A 22,464-nucleotide genomic window follows, 5' to 3' on the forward strand; every position below is an offset into this window, starting at 1 on the left:
TATTTATTGATTCTTAAGAGGTGTGCCAAGTCAAATATAAACAAGTAAATATAGATGTATTGAGTGTTATTTTTTATTTTTTTTTCATTTTGGTCTAAATTCAATGGTGCAAAAAGGTACTCTCTCGGTTCACTTTCACTTGTTCACTATAGACTTCACACACACCTTCATAAATAATAAATGAAATGCATAATTTATCATGATTCACATATTAATTGGTGCATAGTTTAATGACTTAAGGGATGCACATGAACTTAAAAAATCACTTATTAAGAAACAGAAGGAGTAAAAAAATAAAAAATAAATAAAGAACACTTGGATTCTTGTTTTGTCCCTTTTTATTTGCCGTACTTCCAAAGATTGCGGAACATAGAAAGACACAACACACTTGTCAAACTTCAAAGCAACAAACAAGTCCACGTCAGTCACAACAACCACCATCGTCTCACATTTTTCAACAACTCTATATTCTCTGTGTCTCCGTACGTTGCGTTAAGCATATACCAGAAAATCCACATTCCAAAACAACCTTTTTTTTTTTTCCTGTTGGATTGACAAAGTAGAAGGTTCCTTATCCGGTCAGGGAAAAAATGGCAGTGAATCCTCAATTATTTCCTAATGGAATGCCTGTTCCTTTCACTAATGAATTGTTTGTTCTTTCTAGAGATGGTGTTGAGTTTGAGATTGACAAGATTCCTGGGTAATCATCCTTATATTGTTATCTCTATGTTCCTCTTTTTTATAATCAATACTCCCTGAGTTACAATTTACGTGATACTTTCGTTTTTTGAGAGTCAAATTGATAAAACTTTAAAGCTAAATTAAATTAGATTAATTTAATACTTCAAGATTAAAATTTATATATTTGAAAATTACATGAAAAATACTCTAGACTGTAACTTTTCTCATATCATTTTAGTGAAAAAAATACATCTTAAAATATTAGTCAAAGTTCGTGCATTAATTGCTGCTCCTAACATATTAAGGGGTTTTGCCTGTATTTCTTTACCTTGGAGACAAAGATTGTTCAAAAGTCGCATAAAATATGCATTGCCGGCAACAATATGGATTGCACTTGTCAACTTTTACATGCTATACTACTTTTTATTTCTACCTGTCAGAAATCTGCCATTTGTTGTCATTTAATATCGATATTTGGGACGATCTTGCTTGGGCTGCAACGTGAACTGCTTAGCATTTGACTGTGCTTGTGTGTGTGTCTATTTCGTGCTTGCTAATATATGTTCACATGGATACTTCTTTCAAAAACTAGTGATCTAAAACATGCTTGGACATTTCAGTTGAAAGGAAGGCATAAGGAACTTACATATCTTTAAAGTGGATACCTGGTAAAGAGGAATAATATAGTTAATGCATTTGATTTGGCTGTTGAGTGTGAATGGAATGGCTACATTTGCTTTACTTTATGTGTTTCTTTCTCCCTTTCTTTAATCACGTAATTCTTGCATTGCCTTCTCTTTTTATCTATCTGCTTCTTTGATTTCTATTAGTTCATAACTTTGTGTTGATGAGACTGCTTGCTTATAGTGTAGGAAAAACAAGAACAAAAGGAACGGTCTACTTGTCAAATATTCGGATTGTCTTTGTCGCAAAGATGCCTGAAGATTTCATTGCTTTTGACATGCCCTTGGTATGTAATACTTGTCTTTTACTGTCAACGGGGTTATTTATTTAATTGGATTTCAACTCCTTGTCTGAGTCAAGTTTTTCACCAACTCTGTGTGGATCAGAGAAGGGAGGCAAAATTTTTCTTTTGCTACTCTTACTAGAATATAATGTAGTTATTATCAAAACCAAAGTAAAGGGGAAATATTTATTTAATCAAAGTAAAGGTATAACATGTTGATCTCTTGAATCTTTCAATGATAATTTCCCAAAAATTAAAAAGGTGGACCTTGAATAGCATCCCTTGAAAATCATATACAACCGGAACAAAAAATGCACTATGTGAAATTTAGGATGGTGGTTTCAATATATGAACAATATGCTTAAGAGACCAAGTTTCTTAAGGCAGCTCGTGAATGACTTGCACGGCTGCAGGTGCCAGAGCCATTAAACAGTTGAACTTTGCATTTGTTGTGACTGCTATGTGTATAAGTAAATAATGGTCTGTTGTCTGGTTAATGCTAGCTTCATTAAGCACTATTTCTTGTGTTTATTACCTAGATTTAGTTCTGTCCAGTGTTAGTGAATCTTTTTTTTGTGGCTGCTTCTTTCTTTTGGTGGGATAAGATTGCTTCTGTGCTTAGGTGTACTTTCTTTGATAGGTCAGATTGGAAATTGTATTGATGAAATGCCACTCCAAAGTACATCTGAAAGATCAGCGTCGTTACAAATTGCAAAGAAAGCTGAGAATTTTTTTTTAGCATTCTGACCAAATTTTTTGTTATGTTATGCTTCGTTGAATCCTGCTTATTGCTGCTTTCTCTTCTGTTAGTTCTTTAACAGTTTGTTCTGAAAATAATCCTGGTATTAGCTGATAATATGATTGAGTGAGCAGTACAAAACAAAACTGAAAAATGAAACCTACTTTTGCTTGACCAAGTTTAACTTCATTCTGCAGCTCTTCATTTCTGATGAAAAATTTAAGCAACCAGTATTCCATTGCAACAACATTTCTGGACATGTAGATCCGGTAAGCAAAAGGTATACATTCGCGTATATTGGACTATGTGTGCTACTTTAGATGACTGATTCTGGCCGATATTCAGGTTGTTCCAGATAATGAAAATAGGGCCTTGTACTCCACGCATTCATTCAAGATTTTGTTCAAGGACGGTGGTTGTGGGACTTTCGTGCCATTATTTTTCAATTTAATTGCCTCTGTGAGACGAGCTCAGCAACAGTCTGGAGCAGAACCACGGGCGGATCCTCTCCAAGCTGCACAAACTCCAGTTGATGATATGATCAGACATGCGTATGTCAAATAGCCCACGCCTTTTACAATGAAAATTGTTGAGATACTTTCTTATCAATATGCTTAGATGGTTTTACTGAATTTTTATTATGCTTCTTGTCGATTTTGCAGATATGTCGACCCCAACGATCCAACAAAAATCTACTTGCAGCAGCCTACTCCAGAGTCGCAACTCAGGCGTCGTTCATACCAATCACAGCCTGCTTAAAGCTTGATATACATCTTGGTTAATGTTAACCTGAATTCTGCATTTTCTGATATACTTTTTCTTTGGTCGATTGCTTCGATTTTATATAAACAACAAAGAAGATAAGCTTGGATGATATGTATATGAAGTATATGCAGTTGGTATATATTTTCTTGAAAGTAATATATGCAGTTGATGTATATTTCCTTCAAAGTGTACAAAGATTATAATCTATTTCACTACTTTTTTTCAAAACTATGAGCAATGACTTTTATTAATAGGTTGAACTAGGCATCACATTTTGGAGGCAAATGTTTATTACGGGGATCCATCTTTTTTTTTTGTGTGTGTGTGTAGTATATTAAATTCTGCACTATAAGTTTATCGTTTGGTCCCAAAAAAAAAAAAAAAAAAAAAAAAAAAAAAGGTTAACAAGCTTATAAATAGTTCCTGAGTTTTCACAAGTTCCGATTGATCATTTAACTTTAACAAAGCTCAATTTGAAAGAATGACAGTAAGACGGTCAAATAAAATCGGCAGGAATACTTTCACATGTAAAATTCTCTATATATGTTTATATTAAGTGTTTGAATTCCATGAGATTCTAACTAAGAACATAATACAATGAAAGCAAATGATCCATATAGGAGGTAAAAAATGACTAAAAATAGCTTTAAAAAAGGAGGCAAAATGGTACAGCATGTTACTAAATAAACGATATGCTACAAAACTTCTCATTACAAATTACATTTTATTCATCACAACAAAAACTTGAAAGGAAAAATCTCCACCTAGCATACAAAAAAAGAAAAGGAAGTCTTTAAATTTGCTTTAGAACTTTTTCAGCTGCATCTACAGTCCTTTGAATATCCTCTTGAGTGTGTGCTAAGCTGGTAAATCCAGCCTCAAACTGCGATGGGGCAAAATAAACACCTTCCTCCAACATCCCCCTATAGAATCTTCCAAATTTCTCAGTATCACTCTTCTTTGCATCCGAAAAGTTATAAACGGGACCCTCCGCGAAAAAGAAGCCAAACATACCCCTTATGTAACCGCCGCACATTGCATGACCAGTCTTCTTTCCAGCATCCAAGATTCCTTGTGTGAGTTCACCAGTGATCTTGTCCAAGTATTCGTATGTACCCGGTTTCTGTAACCGCTTAAGCGTGTGAATTCCAGCTGTCATGGCCAATGGGTTTCCGCTGAGGGTCCCCGCCTGATACATTGGTCCTGCAGGTGCTACCATCTCCATAATAGCCCGCCTTCCTCCGTATGCACCTACCGGCAAGCCACCACCAATAATCTTTCCGAGTGTTGTCAAATCCGGAGTTATTCCAAAATACTCTTGAGCTCCGCCGTATGCTAACCTAAATCCAGTCATAACTTCGTCGAAAATAAGAAGTGCATCATTTTCTATGGTAATCTTGCGAATGGCAGCGAGAAAATCTAGATTTGGTTGAATGTAGCCGGCATTTCCAACTACAGGCTCGAGAATTACAGCAGCAACTTCGCCTTTGTGCTCCTCAAAGAGGGTCTCGATAGCAGAAATATCATTGTAAGGCGCTGTTAGAGTATCAATAGTAGCTGCCTTGGGTACTCCGGGTGAGTCGGGGAGTCCTAGGGTGGCGACCCCACTGCCTGCTTTAACAAGAAATGCGTCTGCATGACCATGGTAACAACCCTCGAATTTAATGATCTTAGACCGGCCAGTGAAAGCACGAGCCAGCCGTAGTACTCCCATACATGCCTCGGTACCAGAATTGACAAACCGAACCATTTCTATGCTTGGGACAGCTGAAATAACCATCTCAGCTAGAGTATTTTCGAGGAGACATGGAGCGCCGAAACTCGTTCCTTTCTTCATTGTTTCAGCCAATGCTGCGAGCACCTGCAGGGGAAAAAACATTAAGGGGTTGGTGGTTAGAGTTATGCAGGGTTTAGTTATTCCATCTCTACCCTGCATAAAACAATATAGAAATTTCCTCATAACTTATATATGTATTAGTTATGTGGATTCTGAACTGGTAATCAAGCACCGTACTTAGTGTGCTGAATTTGATACAAGCAACTAAAATGCTACCAAACGTGATGCTAATTATGTTGGTTTCAGTACATGAATAGTTCACCCCCTAACCAGCAACCAGACGACCCCTACCAACTTTCACTCTATTGTCTTCGTCCTTAGGCCCAGACTAACAGAGACACCCCCCCCCCCCCTTCTTCCCACCTTGCAGTACTAAGATTTTGGAAAGACTCTACTTCAACCACATTTCTCATTGTACAACGTAACAAGACAGAAGGTCATAGAGAAGATTTTGAGGTATCTTCAACAATAGTTCTTAAAGCTGAGCTCAAGAGAATCCAGTTGACATATTGGTTCTTTCTTATTCCTCAGAAAGAAAAGGAGGAGAAACAAGTGGAGGAAGAATTTAGACATTCGCACCTAGGTCTACTATGTCGACATGTTCTACTTGAGTTTTCACTTTATTCATCCAATAAGCAACTCAGCTCAACTCAACTTCCAACCAAAAATCAACTTTTTATAGTACTGCTTTATACACTTTATCATGAGAACTGTCTACGAGATGGACGTCATATACCAACTACTATTGACAAAATGAACAACAGAACAGGCTTAAACCATATGTTCTTGGTAGTCATAAACATTTACCTAAGGCCAAAATAATTGCAGGACAAGGGTTATTTTTTAGAAAACTTTTCTAACCTGTAATGGGAGCAAAAAAAGAAGCAGCTTTAAGATGGAGTTTCTGAAACATGTTATCAAATACAAAGCATGCAAATGCAGTAACAAGCCAGGCCAAATAAATGCACAATGGCCAGTGAAATTTCAAGCTGAACATGAGTTAAAAGCAAAGAACTGAACCTCATCATCTGCATGACCGATTATAGCTGGACCCCATGATCCGACATAGTCAATGTACTCATTACCATCTATGTCCCGCATATGAGAGCCCTTCACAGAATCAATTATGATAGGTTGTCCGCCAACTGACTTGAAAGCACGAACAGGGGAATTTACACCACCTGGCATCAACTCCTACATAGTAAAACACAAGATGAAAATCAAAGAACTTGTAAGGACTAAGGATCAATAAAATTGATAGAATTTTTCTGCTTCTTTTCTTTTGGGAATATTATGCTGCAACAGATTAACATATAGAAATTTGAGCACAACACAAGAAGAATAACATGAATCAAGTGTACCTTATAACTCAACAATTAGTTTAACTGTATTTTCAGCACCTCCTTTTGATACAAACAATCATAGACAACTTGTTCATCGTATAATTCCCTTTTTATAGAAAGAACAAAATGTTGTACAATTAGTTCTTTGTCACACGCCAGTTTTCTAACCTTTACCCGATCTAGAAAATGTGATAGCTTTTTAGCATTTTTCCCTTATAGGTTCCTATCTCAATAAGTTACATCAGAAGATACATGAAAATAAAAGAATATATAAACAGAAGATACACCAACTAATGCAGAGAAACATATTTTGCAGCAGAAATTTTGATACATTATCAGATTCCTAGATACATCTCCTCTTTGTAGTCAAATCACCTAATTTTTCAAGAAAATTAAACTGTGTTATAAACATAGGCGGATCCAGGTTTTGACGCTTATGGGTTTGTACATCGACCTCAAAGTTAATATACAATAAAAACTAAGTTCATATACAGATATTTAGTGGATTTCTTAATACATATATAGGGTCTGAGGAAAAGTTATTAGGTTGCTGTAACTCATATACTAGGTATTCCCCTGGTTATAAAAGCTCCTTTTCAGCACAACTACCTACATATACATACTCAAGGTCCTCATAGAGACGAAAATAGATCGCAGTAAAGTTATATAACTTGTATGGGAGAAAAGCGAGATTGTATATCAGATCAGACAGCATTGGTTATATATCAGTTCATCAGGTAGATGCCAATTTGGGAATTGCACCAATCTCATCAAATCAACACCTCCCCCTTCTTCTCCTTACCCACCCCAGATATCTTAAAGCTAGCAACTTTATTTATCAGCATGAAAAATCGAATCTTGAACCAATACAGCTCGAATAGAAAAATAAACACTGAACAATAACACCATCAAAGAAGCAAATGCAATAATAATGTATCTTGTGAAACACCAACAATTTTCAAGAATTTTAAACTGTGTTATAAATTGCACCTTTTCAGCACAGCTACACGCCTAAAACATACTCAAGTTCTCATAGAGATACAAATAGATAGCAATTAAGTAATACTAACTTATATGGGAGGACAACCAATGGATCAGTTGATCATAATAGATGCCAATTTGGCAATTGCACCAACTTTATCAAATCAACACCCCCTCCCCCCCTCCTTCTTTCTTCTTCTCCTTAACCACCCCAGATATCTTAAAGCTAGCAACTTTATTCACAACATCAGCATAAAAAATCGAATCTTGAAGCAATACACTTCGAATCAAGAATAAACACCAAATAATAACCATCAAAGAGCACAATCCAAAATCTTGCATCATGTGACCACCTCATCTAGAAGCATAGGCAGATCCTTCTTCTTCTTCTCCTCCTCACCCACTCCATATTTCTTAAAGCTAGCAACTTTATTAACAATATCAGCGTAAAAAAAATCAAATCTTGAAGCAACACAGCTCAAATCAAAGAATAAACACCAAACATTAACACCATTAAAGAACCCAATCCATAATCTTATATCTTGTGACCACCTCATCTAACTTATATGAGGAGGACAAGCAGATTGTATGTCAGATTAAACAGCATTAGTTTGTACATCAGTTCATCAAATAGGATGCCAATTTGGCAATTCTACCAACTTCATCAAATCATCATCTCCCCCTTCTTCTCCTCACTCACCCTAGATATCTCAAAAGCTAGGAACTTTATTAACAATATCAGCATTAAAAATCGAATCTTGAAACAATACAATTCAACAACAACAAATCAAAGAATAAACAAACAACAACAAAGAACCCAATCCACCTTCTATCTTGTGACTACCTTATCCCACAATTTAGCAATTTTTTATATAACTTCAAATCATAGAATAAACACTGAACAATAACACCATCAAAGAACCCAATCCACAATCTTCTATCTTGTGACTAAGATCATTATAACATAGTCCAAGCGAATCCACTTAAAATCTTTACTGAACTATGACCGGCCATCATATTAGCAAATAAAGGAGAAAGAGCTTTTTTTATAGATGTTGAGGTGAGTAGGGCTTCACGTAGGGCATTGGGAACCTGTGGGAGCGCCCCTTGTCTCCCGCTGAAAGTCTCTTGTAAACTGGTCAAGGCCGGTACAGCTGGATCCAGGATTTTAAATATATGGGTTCCAAACCACACATTCTTTTGTTTACTGAGTTCTGAATAAATTATTTATACATACAAATTAGCTGAATTTCTCACTACAAATACATAATTTGAGCAAAAGCTATTACAAATAAGCACTTCAAATTTTTCTTTACAATTTTGCAACTAGTCTTACAATATTGAATTATATCAAGATTGAAAAACATTAGTCTAAAAAAAAAATATAATGTTGATTTACCTTAGCTTTAGTGAAAGCTTCTTCAGATTTTTGAAGTGTGTAAATTTTCTTCTTTTCATCAACTGAAGCTGTCATTCTAATTGTTGCATTAGTAGCCCATTTGGGTGTTTGACTTTTAGTACTTTTAGTCAATTTTGATGGACATGAAAGACCTACACCATTTATAGCAGCCATTGTTACCAACTATTTTTCTCTGTGTGTGTGTTTTGAGTCTTTTCTTGAGTTGGTGATGCAATGGGGTTTTTGTTCTGAATGTTTTGGTTTTTAAAAGTGGTTTTGTTTTGACTTGTGATGATGAAGATAAGGAAAGTAGATAGAAAATCTTAAAGAAAACGAAAGTGACAAAAGTTTCTAGGGTCATTTGCACTTTTGTTCCTGTTTTGTGATTGTCTTTAATTTTTGTCCAAATAACATTTTCGTCGGACATACGTTTATATTTTAAAAGAAAATGATTTTTTCAAATCTCTTATGTGTAAAAAATAAAAATCTCTTGTAAAAAAAATCATAAAACTAAATAAAGTTTGTAAATAACCAAAAATCCAATTCTTCCGAACATATGTTTATATTTTCACATCATAATCTTTCACCACTTAGTTTAAAGAATTGATGCTCTGTTGGGACATAAGTTGATCATGAAGGACAAAAATTAAAGACCAAACCATTTAAATGTAAAAGTTAGAGACTAGCTCATTTGAAGGGCAAATTGGGTCGGTAAAATTGGTTGTCTGATCCGAAACTATTATTTTTTGAGATCCTCCATTAAGGATTTTTTAACTTTTGTCCCTAATTGCTCCGAGCAAACTTTTAAGGTTAAATTAAAGGTATTGCTCACTTGTTGGATTTGGAATTTTATTTTATAAAATAACTGGGGCTACTAATTTAAGATCATCCATTATTAAAGTTATTTTTGTTACCAACTATTCTTCTCTCTCTGTGTGTCTCTATTTTGAGTCTTGTTGAGTTGGTGATGCAAAGGGTATTTGTTATAAATCTTTTGGTTTTTAAAGTGGTTTTGTTTTGACTTGTGATGATGAAGATAAGGAAAGTAAGATAGAAAATCTTAAAGAAAACCAAAGTGACAAAAATTTCTTAGAAGTCGGTAAAATTGGCAGCCTGCTATGTATAATTTTAGGCTAAGCGCACAGATAGTCATTTTTTGGGTTGTTATTTAAATTTCAACCAAGATTTGCAAATTATTTAAAATTTAGCCAATCACTTGGAAAAAGGGGAAGCCCGCTTCTTCTCCTTCCTGCTTCTTTTGTCCGCTTGTATTCTTCTTCTACATCCCTAAATTCTTTTTAGACTACACAAGAAATTCTCAAAAATTATTGTGACTAATAGTAATTTCATGTAATTTTTAAAAATGTAAATTATTTTTCAAAATACTTAAAGATTATATGTTTGGATTCACGATAAAAATAAAAAAGTTTGACTCTCGATCCAAATTGTGTCACATAAATTGAGACAAGGGAGTACACAATTTTTATTAAAAAGAGAGAGAGAGGAAATATTTTTAGTCACGTGATTGATTAGCTATATTGTCAGTTGATTTTCTTTAGGAATGGATTGACTTGAAAGAAAATGTTAACAACTTTGCATTGTTCTTAATGATTATAAAACAGTAATTAATGACTTCGCATCTAAAAAAGTTAGAAAAGTAAACTTTAAATAAAAATATATATCACGATCTTTCCTTTATTTTTATTTTTCAAAAAAATTAAGGCGTCTTTATTAAGTTTGGCTTTAGGTCCCAATCTTGATAAGACGACCCTGATTGTCTCATTGCAAAGATTCCGAACTCATCCGTGCTCCTTCTATTCCAATCACAACAAAAGCTTGAAGATTGTCGGCGATAGTTATTTCGCGTAATAGAGATATACAAGCTATATATCATATTAACTAGACATATTGTCTCATTGCAAATATTCCGTACTCCTTCTTTTCCGATCACAACAAAAGCTGGAAGATTGTTGGCTATAGTTATTCCGCATAATAGAGATATACAAGCTTGACATCTTAACTACATTCGAACTTCTTCTGCATAATAGAAATATACAAGCCTGAAGTTTGATATACAAGTTTGAAAATTAAGGTACACAGTTTGAACTTCAAGATACAATGTCCTGAAGTTTAAAACTTGAAAAACTTAAGGACACAATGTCCTCAGATTTTGAACTGAAAAAATTGAAATTAAGGCCATAATGTCCTGGACTTGTAATTACAAGTAGTATAAATGACACTAGGTAGCCACTTTTAAGACCGTTATTTAAATTTTGTCCAGTATTTAGTACCTGCTTCGAGATTTCAATTAATTCGAATTAAACCGCGTAAGATCCATTAAAAGCAAAACATTTCCTGCCAATTTTTTTGTTTTATTACTAAGACTAAATGACTAATTCTCATCGTACTTTTAAGCTAATTAAACCAGCGGGATTAGTGTTACTGTCTAATTATTATAATTTCACCTTGTTTTAGTTTATATGTAAGATTTTAATTCCATAAAAGATGTTTCTTCTTTTACCCTTTTCCTCCTCCATTATTCACATCGTTCTTCTTCTATCTTTCACTCTATAATAATACTCCCCCGTCCAAATTTGTATGATACACATGTATTAAAAATCGTTGCATTGCTAACACCATGATTTGGTATGTATTATTTAGGGAAAATGACCGATTTTTTAAACACCAAAATAAACCATACTTTTCCTTATTTACAAAATAAAATTTAATTACACCAAACCAAACCAATAAAAGTCCACCCTCCCCCCTTTTTCAATCTCTATTTTATATTGTTCGGTTTTTTCCCCTTCACCTTCTCCTGTTGTATATGGTCCTTTGAAACTCCACATGTTTTTTCCCTGGTTTTTTCTATATTTCCTGATACAAAACATATAACTTTTACTTCAAATATTTCTTTCGTCCTATTATACAATTATATAGATCATCAACCAAATCAAAAGTCTTTAACAAAAATGGAGAAGATTGATGACATTTTTAAAATATTCAACAAAAGCTAATATTTCAAAATTACGTGTTAAAATAAATATTGCTAATTAACAAGCGTCATAAAAGAAAATGACCATAATCTAAAAATACTAAGTCATGCTAAAATAAGTATTACTTACATGACAAAGAAAAATTAAGTTATGTTTTTTACTGAAATCAATTATACAAATTTGTATTTAAGTTGTATGATAATTGTATACGTTTGTATGAAAATTGTAATTGAGTTTTGTTATGTTGGTGTTGTTATTGTTGTTGTACTTTATTTGAAGTTAAACATATTAAAATGTTAAACTTATTGACATTCAAAATTTAAAAAAGCTCAACATGAACTTATACATAATAGATAAAAAATTATTTAAAAATTTATAAATATTTATAAATTACTTTACAATAATAAATATTTTTATGTGAAAATGTTTTAAAAATTGAATACATGATATACATATTTGGTTCGGTTTGATTTTTTTAGTTAAACCAAAATTTTGATTATGGCGAAATTTTTAAGTTTTGAACACCAAACCAAGTCAAACCAAACCAATTTTGAGCAAAAATTTTCGTTTTTTTGTAAAAATTTTATCGTTATGTTTTGTAACTTTGTACACCCCTATACACATGTATTAAAAATCGTTGCATTGCTAATATCATGATTTGCTATGTATTAGTTATGCATAAGTTGAAAGAATGTACCAAACAAGGTAATAATAATACACAAAGCTAATACATGCATTATTTTTTGGGAAAAGGATAAAAAATATCCCTCTACTTTGGGAAAAGAATTAAAAATATCCTCCATTACAAGTTTAAGTAAAAAATATCGCTCCCGTCATTAAAGTTTTCAAATATATCATCGTCTTAACTGAAATTCCCAAAATAACCCGATTTTATTTTTAAACCTACTCCATTTAAACTCGACCCAACTAAATAAAAAACTCATATGGGTTACCTGCTCATGTACCTAGTGGCTCCAAATGTAAGATTCGGGAACAAGTTGGTTGCATATGAGTTTTTTATGTAGTTTGGTCCGATTTAAATGGAGCGGGTTTAAAAATGAAATAGAGTTATTTTTGGGGATTTGGGAATTTCCGTTAAAATAACGGTATATTTGAAAACTTTAATTATAGGGGGCGTGGGTGGAGGGCTATTTTTTACCCAAATGTTTAAGGAGATATTTTTAACCCTTTTTTAGGATTTTTGAACCTTTTTCCCTTATTTTTTCTAATAACTCCTGCCAAACGACCCCTTATAATTTTTGAGCCATAATATAAGAGTTGAATGTAACACAAAAATTCTCCTCAGTAATAGATGTTGAATGTAACACAAAAATTCATAACTTTTCTTGAAAAATGCAAATCAATTTCACAGTTCAAAAAATTCCATGCCCTGTTAATAACTTGTGGCATTTACAAAGAAACTCAATTAAATTCAAGAATCCTATGTTTCACATCATTATTATCTGATTCCTCTAATATAGACTATGCTCATAATATTTTCCTACAAACTAAAAACCCAACAATCTTTGATTATAATGCTTTAATAAGGGGTTATTCTAACAGTAAAAATCCATGTAAATCTTTGTCTTTATTTGTTAAAATGTTGCAAAATGAATTTGTTCCTGACCACTTTACATACCCTTTTGTTGTTAAGTGTTTGGCTAAGTTGTGTGAGGTTAGAATTGGTAAGAGTGTACATGGGCTAGTTTTGAAAAATGGGTATGATGTTGATTTGTATGTAATGAATTCTTTGATTCATATGTATGGGAGTTGTGGTGATGTGTTGTGTGCAAGAAAGGTGTTTGATGAAATGCCTGTGAGGAATTTAGTGTCGTGGAATTCGATGCTTGATGGATATGGGAAATGTGGGGACGTTGTTTCGATGAGGGAGGTTTTTGATTCGATGAAAGAGAGAGACGTTGTGTCGTGGAGCTCTTTGATTGATGGATATGTTAAGGATGGGGAGTATTCCGAGGCGTTGGCTATTTTTGAAAAAATGAGAGTGGAAGGGCCAAAAGCGAATGAGGTTACTATGGTGAGTGTTTTGGGTGCTTGTGCTCACTTGGGTGCACTCGAGCTAGGGAGGGCAATGCACGAAAGAGAGAGACGTGGTCGGGAATAGGTTGCCTATGACTTTAGTGTTGAGGACGTCGATTGTTGATATGTATGCTAAGTGTGGCGCGGTGAACGAGGCATTGGTTGTGTTTCGAGAGGGTTTATTAGGGAGGAAAACTGATGTCTTGATTTGGAATTCCATGATTGGAGGTTTGGCAACACACGGGTTGGTTAGTGAGTGTTTGGAGTTGTACAAGGAAATGCGGGTTTTAAAGGTGAGACCAGATGAGATTACATACTTGTGTCTTTTATGCGCGTGTGCTCATGGAGGACTAGTTAAGGAAGCTTGGCGTTTCTTTGACTCTCTTAGGTAAAGATGGCATGACTGCAAAATGTGAGCATTATGCGTGCATGATGGATGTTTTAGCACGTGCAGGTCGTTTAACAGAAGCGTACAAGTTTCTATGTGAAATGCCTATGGAACCAACTGCTTCCATGTTAGGTGCATTACTTAGTGGTTGCATTAATCATGGAAAGTTAGATCTTGCAGAAGTAGTAGGGAAGAAGCTTATTGACTTGGAGCCATCTCATGAAGGTCGATATGTTGGGCTATCGAATGTGTATGCGCTTAAAACGCATTGGGACGAAGCAAGAGCTATGAGGGAAGCTATGGATACTAGTGAAGAAAATTCCTGGTTTTAGTGTTGTGGAGATCTTTGGAGTTCTTCATAGATTCATAGCTCATGATAAAATACACCCTGAATCGGATCAAATCTACATGATGCTAGATTTTGTTTTGTGGCAGATGAAGCTAGATAAAGATTGTGAAGAGCATGAACAATTGTTATGTGATGTCAATGGCGCCTTGCAGATGAATGGCGAATGAGAGATAATACCGGATGATTTTTCGCTTTAAGATCAGTATCATACAGTTCCTTTTTGAGCAGTATAGGGTAGACAGCTACCTATCAGCGGGGTATGATACATAGTATTACTCAGATTGCAGAGAATCCTCTTAACCATATGTGAGTGGGGCTTACAGCCCATTAAACTCATTGCTATCTCTTAAGCTCCTTTTGCTGGAAGGAATTACTCGGAAGCAAAGTAAACGTGCAGACATTTGAAATTATGAAAAGCACATTCTTGTGTAACATTAATCAGTTACGCAAAGTGATCTCAAGCTTTGTTATCATCTCCTTTTGCAGTTCGTGACTGAAATAAGGTTACAGATCGAAAAAATCAAGATTTACAGCATACACCAAACTTCCATTGCCATTGCAATGACCTTGTAGCTCATCTAATCATCTTGATTGAATATGATTGTTGCAGTCACAGAAGTTGGGATAGAGTTCCTTGAAGAAATCTCGAGCTAGAAGGAAACTGCTGCACATTTCAATCAACAGAGGCCTTTGTCTAGATATAACTGATAGTTCTGGGGATACATGGATATTAAGCTCATGTAGAAAGCAGAAACCCTCTCCACTTCTTGCAAACGTGAATGTCTTTAGACAAAAAAATCCTTGAATCTGTATTGGTTTTTGGCTGTAATAACATGTTCTTATCATTTACAATGAGACACTATCTGGGGCAGTAAGGTTAATACACTGCTAGAAAGTTTACATGGAGAACTCATACTAGAGTTGATGAAGGTATCTTATTTGGTGTTATTGCAATAATTACAAATTGTAGCATTTGTCTTTTTTGATTAATCATTCTCCAGAAGTGTGTACATTTTATTGGACAGAGTTAATGTAATATCCTAAATACTTTGTGAAAGATTGATATCAATCTGTTACATTACTTTCTCTTATTTAACTCAAAGTTTTAACACAAATGTATTAAGAATTTTTAAAAAACATTTATGTTTGACATCAGAACATAAGTATTTTATAACTGTTTCGAATGGGGCTGGATTTATAGTCATCTTGAGCTATCATATTCTTTTGTATGGTATCAGAGCCATATTTTGACAAGTCCATTCTTATGAAAGTTCTCTTTATTCCTTGCTTGAATATATATGGTCTCTACTCTACTAGTTTCTTGCTTTGAACTTCTTTGTTTCTCAATATTCTCAAGAATAAAATAGTTTTGTATCCAATCAAACACTGAAAAACCAAAAATCATTCCTCTTCACCCTTTGGATTTTAAAGAGAAAAACTTGACGGAAAAAACCAACAAAAGAAGAATAGGAGGAAGACAATAGTCAAATGATAAAGTCTTCAAAGAATTGCTTTGAAACTTTCCAATTCCGCCAGAGAACAAGGTAGCAGTCATTAGCATATACAGAAATGTAGGTGTACAATAGTAGAGTGAAATTCATCAACATTAATATCCTCAGGAACTTCAGCTTATGGAGCTTTTCTTGTTCCTCCAAAATACGATATCACACATATTTAACACATAAGAAAAGCAACCAGATCTCATCAGGATAGCTTTAAGGGCACCAAAAAATAGAAGAAGTTCTACAGATGAGCCTCCAGTAATTAAAACTTATCCCAAATCACCGGTCCCTCCTAAACAAGCTGTAAACATAGCTCCTGAATGGCCCGTATTTTGTCAGAAATGAGTTCATTGCAGTTGCGCTTCGTCAACCTGCACAGGCGGTTTCACTCAACAAGAGCAATGATTGACTGAACAGAAATTTCATTTGTAAAGAAGATGGTGCAGTAGATAGGATTGCAAAAATAATGCAAAAGCCACAAAAGAAAGTTGCAATGAAAAAGCTTCTAAATTGCAAGGAAAAGAATCCTGATAATACTTCTCAACACCGAAGTGTGAAAGTATACTGCGACATATCTTTGTATAATATTGGCATGAGACGAGCTTAAATGGTGCGACATGATAAGTGGGGTTCATATATCCTACTCAACTTGTTTGGTACTGAGGTATCGCAGTTGTTGTAGTAATACATCTTTGTCTGTATCAATAAGGCCCTGCTGTATAGTACATTCCTGTCTCACCATGATGAATGCATGTCTCTTCCAGTAAATGTTTTGGGCGACTGATGCTCTAAATTTGTTGATCGCTGCTGCAATATTAGCCAACGTTATCCAGATATTCCGCAATTGGGAACCCAAGAAATCCAAAAAACAGGAAACTATCATTCTGAATGCAGACATTTTCAAAAGTTGGCATTCTATAGTACGAAATGCGACCTTGTTGTGAAGGAACTCAAGCATCATTTTCATTTTTTTGTGATAAATCAAAATTTCTTTCAAGAACACGATTCAGTGTAAAAATGCGGTATATGTCCGGCTACCAATACAACACAGCATTCCCTCCTTGCACCCAAAACACAAACTTTATAGAAAAATATCATCTTTTAATGCTCTTTACATCGTTCTATCACGATAAATTCTTGTTTATCTCTCATTCAATTTCAGTCATAGTTTTCATGCCTATAACCTTGTTGATACCAGAGATTCAATCAGAAATTCACATGAGGTATATCCTGGAACTTGAAAAGTGGGTTATTGGAAGGAAAAGATAGGGATAATAATGGTCATGTCAGCAAAAGAAGTGTGAGGGATCATGCTGAGACAGATGGACCTCTAACTGCATTCCAAAGAATGCACAACTTTGTGTCAAATTTTACATTCAGTAAAGAACCTTTTGTATCATTCTTTATGATTTAACTATACTTTCCACCACCAACTAAAAGTAATAAACTTGATATTTCCCAAGTGAATGCCATGAATGGAATACCACTTGAACCAGAGTTAAAAATGAAAACACACACACACAAAAGTATATAAATAAAGGATATGATTGCTTCCATTTCCAGAAAAATTTATGTGTACTCTTTCCCACAAGCTCCATCCATCACACATGCGAAACAGATATATGTGATGAGAATATCGACTTTACAGGCAATATTGACCACTGAAATACTTTTGGTGTCAAAAGTTCAAGATATATAAAACTAAATCACCTGTATTGTGCTTGAAAAAATGTAAAATGTTTGAGATTTGGGCATATAGCAGATGAAGTAGACTATTTACAACTTGACAAGCTGCAATGCTTGTTCCTTGTCTGAAGATTAAGAAGAGATAACATATCACATTTTACATTTTTATGATAAGGTGTTCACAGAAGAGGAAAAAATGGACGCCAGAGTGGTAAATTGATAATCTTTCAAAGGTAACAGAGGAACAATAAGGAAATTAAGATAGTTTCTTGGCTTCTTACGTGGTCCCTCACCAACATCTAGAGAAATTTAAAGTGCATCATTAAGAAAAAGGGGATTCAACTTGTCAAAACACCAAGACAAGTTATTTGGAGTAGTGACAGAGCAAGTAGAACCATTAAATTGACTCATATAATGAGCTCATTCAAAACCACATGAGAATTTATAATGGATTCAAGAATCAGAGTAACAAAGCTAATGCACATCCGAAGCTGAATATTGAGAACTGCTAAAATCCTAAAACAACAAAGTTAAATGAACTGATGTAGAGCACTTAAATTACCATGAGGTGTAATAGGAAATGCACCTGGACACCAGAGACGTTTAATAATGAAATTGTAGTGTACTAGTGTGTGCAGAATTTATACCTGGATGCCTTAAAGTACTTAATGACTGGACCCACGTCCAGATACAACCACCAAGCTTCTTTGCTACTTAATAGAGCTCACACAGGGTACTTCCAGTTTTAGACCAAATCATATCAATCTTGAAACATTTAACAAAACAAAATGAGGTCACAATAGAAAGCGTTCCTTAGACAAAGAGCAGAAAGCTGCAAGAAACATACCTCTCTGCTTGTTGCCATAATTCCGAACATACAGTGTAGAACTTCTCATTGACGATTTAATACTGAGGAATAGAAACGCATCAGTACAGCAGAACCGACAAGCGTAGAGCTCCACACTTAATGCTTTCCACTTCCTCATTTTTCTTTACGGATGCAAACAGATGATCAAGACATCTAAACAATCTAGTCATGTCATCCGATCTCAGAGATACTACAAAGTGCTGTACAGTGACCCCCCTCCAACAGGATTTTCACATTTGAAGAAGTCTTTGGATCCGCTGAGAGGGAAAGTATTGCCTCTTTAAGAATAGAACGACTCTTACTATTTAATAAATCTTGAAGAGATTTATCATGGACCACCTTTTTTAGTAGGTCATAAGCTTCATTAGGATTCAGATTTTTTATAAAAGCTTCTATTAGCACTATGTAAATAGATGGATCAGGTTTCATATCCTTCCTCTCCATTTCCTGCAGATAAATCAGAGCATCATCCAACTTCCGACAGTTGCACAGACCGCTAATGAGAGCCGTAAAAGTTACTCTATTTGGAGAGCAACCACTCGCCTCCATTTTGACCAAAAGACTAATAGCATCATTTGGTTTTCCAGCATTGCATAACCCATCTATTAAAGTGGTGTAAGTGATAACATTGGGCTCCCGTTCTTTTTCTGTCATCCTAGTGAGATATTCCATTGCCCGATCTACATCACCATTTTTGCACCACCCATCAATCAGTGAGTTGTAGGTAACAACTGATGGAATAAGCCCCTTATCCATCATTTCATCAAGAAAATCCTGGGCTTCAAGTACTCTTTTATCCTTACATAGACCATTTATCATAATGTTATAAGCAACCACATCGGGGCAATAACCCCGAGCACAGATCTCTCTAAAAAGATCCAATGCTTTATCCAACTGTTTAATCTTAACAAGACCGTCTATCACTGCCGAATAACCAACTACATCAGGGAGAAATCCTTCTTGAACCATGTCCGCAAGAAAGTTAGAAGCTTTGACTGCTTGCCCATCTTTGCAAAGTTTCTTCATGAGCAGTGTGTAATATTTTATCCAAGGTTGATGCCCGTGCACACGCATCTCCCTCACCATAGCCAGGGCGCCTGCAGCATCCCCTTGCTTACATAAACATCCAAAAATTGAGTTGTACGTGTAATGTGTCGGCTGAAATTCTGATTGTTTCATCTCATTCAAAAGCTCGTAACACTCATCGAGTCTACCGGACCTGCTCAAAGAATCAATTAAATTATTGTAAAGTAGCACACTCCGTTTACAACCAATATGGTCCATATCTCTAAACAGTCTACGAGCCATTTCCAACCTATCCGCCCGACACAAACCATCAATAACTATTTCGAAAGAAACAGTATTAGGACAAGCAAGTTCCTTCATGAAAAAAAGACTGTCCTCATTAAAATCACCACCACATTCAAGACCTGTCGATGCACAAAGTAGACGATAGGCTTTATCAGTTGAACCATTGTTAATAAGTCCTTTCAGCACAGAATTATACAGCAGCATTTTAGCTTTCGGATCCAGACTCTCATACCTCTCCTCAACTATTCGGATCATGTCTCTTTCATCACGCACACAAGATAAAAGGTCACTAAGTATTTTAATATCTGGACGGACTCCTGAAACGTTCATATCCTCATACAGCTGCATAGCTTTCTCAATCTCCTTATTCTTACACAACTCTTCTATTAGCACGCCATAAACAGAAATATCCAACACAAAACCCATTTTCCTCATTTTATCCAAAAGTTGCAACGCTTTATCCGTTCTACCTTCCCTCACAAAACCGTGAATCAAAACAAAACACGTCTTCTCATTTAAACTAATCTTAAGATCTTCTATCCTCTCAACCAACTCAAATGCCTTATCGATCTTACCCCACTTGCTAAAAGAAACCAACAAGATCGACAAAACATGTGCATCGACCAATCCCTTCTCGTGCATCTCATTAAAAACAACCAACGCGTTTTCAAAATCCCCGGCATTGCAATAACACTGCAAAACCGGTGTAAACGCATACTTATCAAGCTCCCAACCATAGCTACACATCTCCTTTAATCTCAACTCAATTAAACAACAATCACCAACCTTAGATATAGCATCTAACAAGCAATTATAAGTAAAACTATTCGGAACACAAAGACCCGATTTTTTCATATGATCAAACAACTCATTAGCTTCTTTAACCAACTTTAAATTACCTAAACACCTAATAAAGAAACCCAAACCCCTTGGAGTAAAATAACATTGAAATTTAACTACATCATTAACTAACACTCTCATTGAGTCATTTTGTCGAGCACCTGATAAACACTCAGCTATTAAGTTAAAAGTATGACAATTATGACTATACCCTTTTTGATTTGAAGCCCAATTAAAGAACAAATGAGCTATTCTCCAACTTTTAAGGTTTCTAAGAACAATTTCAACAATAAAAGGTGTAATCTTTGAACCTAATTCATCAAGTTCTTGATTTTTTGATGTGCTAAGTGGTTTAGTGAATATGTGTATAAGTTTATCAATGATTCTTGATTCTTCTAGAGAGATTGGTGGAAGGGAATTTATGTGTTTTTGGAAAGTGGGTGTCGAAGAAAATGAAGAAAGATTGTATTTTTGGAAAGTTGGTGTTGAAGAAAATGGATAAAGATTGTTTTGAGTGCATAGATTGAGGAGTTGTTTGAATGAATTGAAGAAAAGGAAATGGGGTCTTTTGATTCTACACAGAGCAGCCATTGAATGTGTTTTTTTGTGAAGTGCTGAGGATTTGAGAAAAGGACCAAAATAGTACAATATCTCTCAAGCTTGATTTAGGTGTGTGTAATGGGGAGTTTTTAGTCAACTCCCAAATATTTTGTGAAAAAATTAACGGAAAAAGCCAAAAATGCCCCTGAACTATTAGAAAAGGTTTAAAAATACCATTCATTCATCTATATTGCTAAAAATACCCCTCAATTCAACTTTTTGGCTCATTTATGCCCTTGACTAACAGTCAATACTAAAAAATCTAAAAAAATTATTTAAATTACACATGGCATTTTATTACTGGAAAATTAATTTATTTTTTTTAAATAATTTGAAAATGGTTTTTTTTTCAGAATCAGGATACATGATTTTTTAAAACCCATTTTAAAAAAAAAATGGAAAGCGTGATGTTTTTAATTAAAATATCTGGAAAAATGTTTTTTTTTTTTTTAACTCAGGGAAATTGATTTTTTTCTAACCTAAAAAATTTAGATTTCATGATTTTATTTTTAGGACACTTTAACAAAAAAAAAAAAAAAAAGAAGGAAAAAGTGGATTTTTTTCAAAATCTGCAAAAATCGGATTTTTATAAAATTTGGAAAAAATGATTATCTTTTTTACAAAAAGTGTGGAAAACCCGCGTTTAAAAAACAAATCCAGAAAACAATTTTTTTAAATCTAGAAGAAAACCATGGAGCATTTGTTTTGCATATTTTACTTAAAAAATTCAGTTTTCAGATTTAAAATATCCAAATTTTAATAAAAAAAATTCAATTTTCCATATTAAAAAAAAATCACTTTTCCAAATTTTAAAAATATCCACATTTGTTAATAAAAATCCAATCCTGATTTTTTTTTTTTTTCAAAAAGGGGCTTACCACATTTAAAAAAAAAAACTAAGTTGTAGCAGATTTTATAAAAATCCAATTTTTTCAGATTTAGAAAATCGGACTAGTAATAAAATGACATGTGTAATTTGAATATATTTTTTAATTTAAAAATAAATAAGCCCAAAAAGTTGAACGAGGGGTATTTTTATCCAAATAGATGGATGAAGGTATTTTTAGATATTTTCTAATAGTGATTTTTGCCTTTTTCATTAAATTTTTAACATAATATTCGGTAATCAAACATAATGGACTCATTAATGCTCAGTAGAAGAATATGTATGATTT

General features: G+C 34.3%; 4 protein-coding genes across 9 annotated transcripts; 2 read left to right on the top strand and 2 right to left on the bottom strand.

Moving 5' to 3' along the window:
- The first annotated feature begins 477 nt into the window (after positions 1-477).
- On the top strand, positions 478-3,338 carry LOC132060980 (uncharacterized). 2 transcript variants are annotated; one of them, XM_059453869.1, is made up of 5 exons: positions 478-700; positions 1,549-1,651; positions 2,585-2,656; positions 2,733-2,938; positions 3,050-3,338. In XM_059453869.1, exons 1-5 carry the CDS (start codon positions 591-593, stop codon positions 3,144-3,146), a joined length of 588 nt encoding a protein of 195 aa, XP_059309852.1. In that variant the 5' UTR covers positions 478-590; the 3' UTR covers positions 3,147-3,338. The 2 variants fall into 2 exon arrangements, with proteins under 2 accessions (XP_059309852.1, XP_059309853.1); XM_059453870.1 differs by having other exon boundaries at positions 567-700; positions 1,554-1,651.
- A 545-nt stretch (positions 3,339-3,883) lies between these two features.
- LOC132060277 (glutamate-1-semialdehyde 2,1-aminomutase, chloroplastic) lies at positions 3,884-8,941 on the bottom strand. The gene is made up of 3 exons (XM_059453232.1): positions 8,713-8,941; positions 6,010-6,183; positions 3,884-5,013 (listed from the first exon to the last, which is right to left on the bottom strand). Exons 1-3 carry the CDS (start codon positions 8,884-8,886, stop codon positions 3,946-3,948), a joined length of 1,416 nt encoding a protein of 471 aa, XP_059309215.1. The 5' UTR covers positions 8,887-8,941; the 3' UTR covers positions 3,884-3,945.
- Positions 8,942-12,940: 3,999 nt separating this feature from the next.
- On the top strand, positions 12,941-15,539 carry LOC132060278 (pentatricopeptide repeat-containing protein At5g08305-like). The gene is given in 4 exon segments (XM_059453233.1): positions 12,941-13,803; positions 13,805-14,134; positions 14,136-14,440; positions 14,442-15,539. Coding segments are annotated over 4 exon segments (1,626 nt in total). The 5' UTR covers positions 12,941-13,020; the 3' UTR covers positions 14,650-15,539.
- Positions 15,540-16,541: 1,002 nt separating this feature from the next.
- On the bottom strand, positions 16,542-21,298 carry LOC132060279 (putative pentatricopeptide repeat-containing protein At5g08310, mitochondrial). 5 transcript variants are annotated; one of them, XM_059453235.1, is made up of 3 exons: positions 18,518-21,298; positions 18,318-18,435; positions 16,542-16,788 (listed from the first exon to the last, which is right to left on the bottom strand). In XM_059453235.1, the coding sequence occupies exon 1, from the start codon at positions 21,278-21,280 to the stop codon at positions 18,710-18,712; it is 2,571 nt and encodes an 856-aa protein (XP_059309218.1). In that variant the 5' UTR covers positions 21,281-21,298; the 3' UTR covers positions 16,542-16,788; positions 18,318-18,435; positions 18,518-18,709. The 5 variants fall into 5 exon arrangements, with proteins under 5 accessions (XP_059309218.1, XP_059309217.1, XP_059309221.1 ...); XM_059453234.1 differs by having other exon boundaries at positions 16,542-16,791; XM_059453236.1 differs by lacking the exon at positions 16,542-16,788 and adding an exon at positions 17,951-17,969.
- Between the last annotated feature and the right edge of the window lie 1,166 nt (positions 21,299-22,464).

The sequence above is a fragment of the Lycium ferocissimum genome, chromosome 6, assembly GCF_029784015.1.
Source record: "Lycium ferocissimum isolate CSIRO_LF1 chromosome 6, AGI_CSIRO_Lferr_CH_V1, whole genome shotgun sequence".
Classification (NCBI taxonomy): Eukaryota; Viridiplantae; Streptophyta; class Magnoliopsida; order Solanales; family Solanaceae; genus Lycium; species Lycium ferocissimum.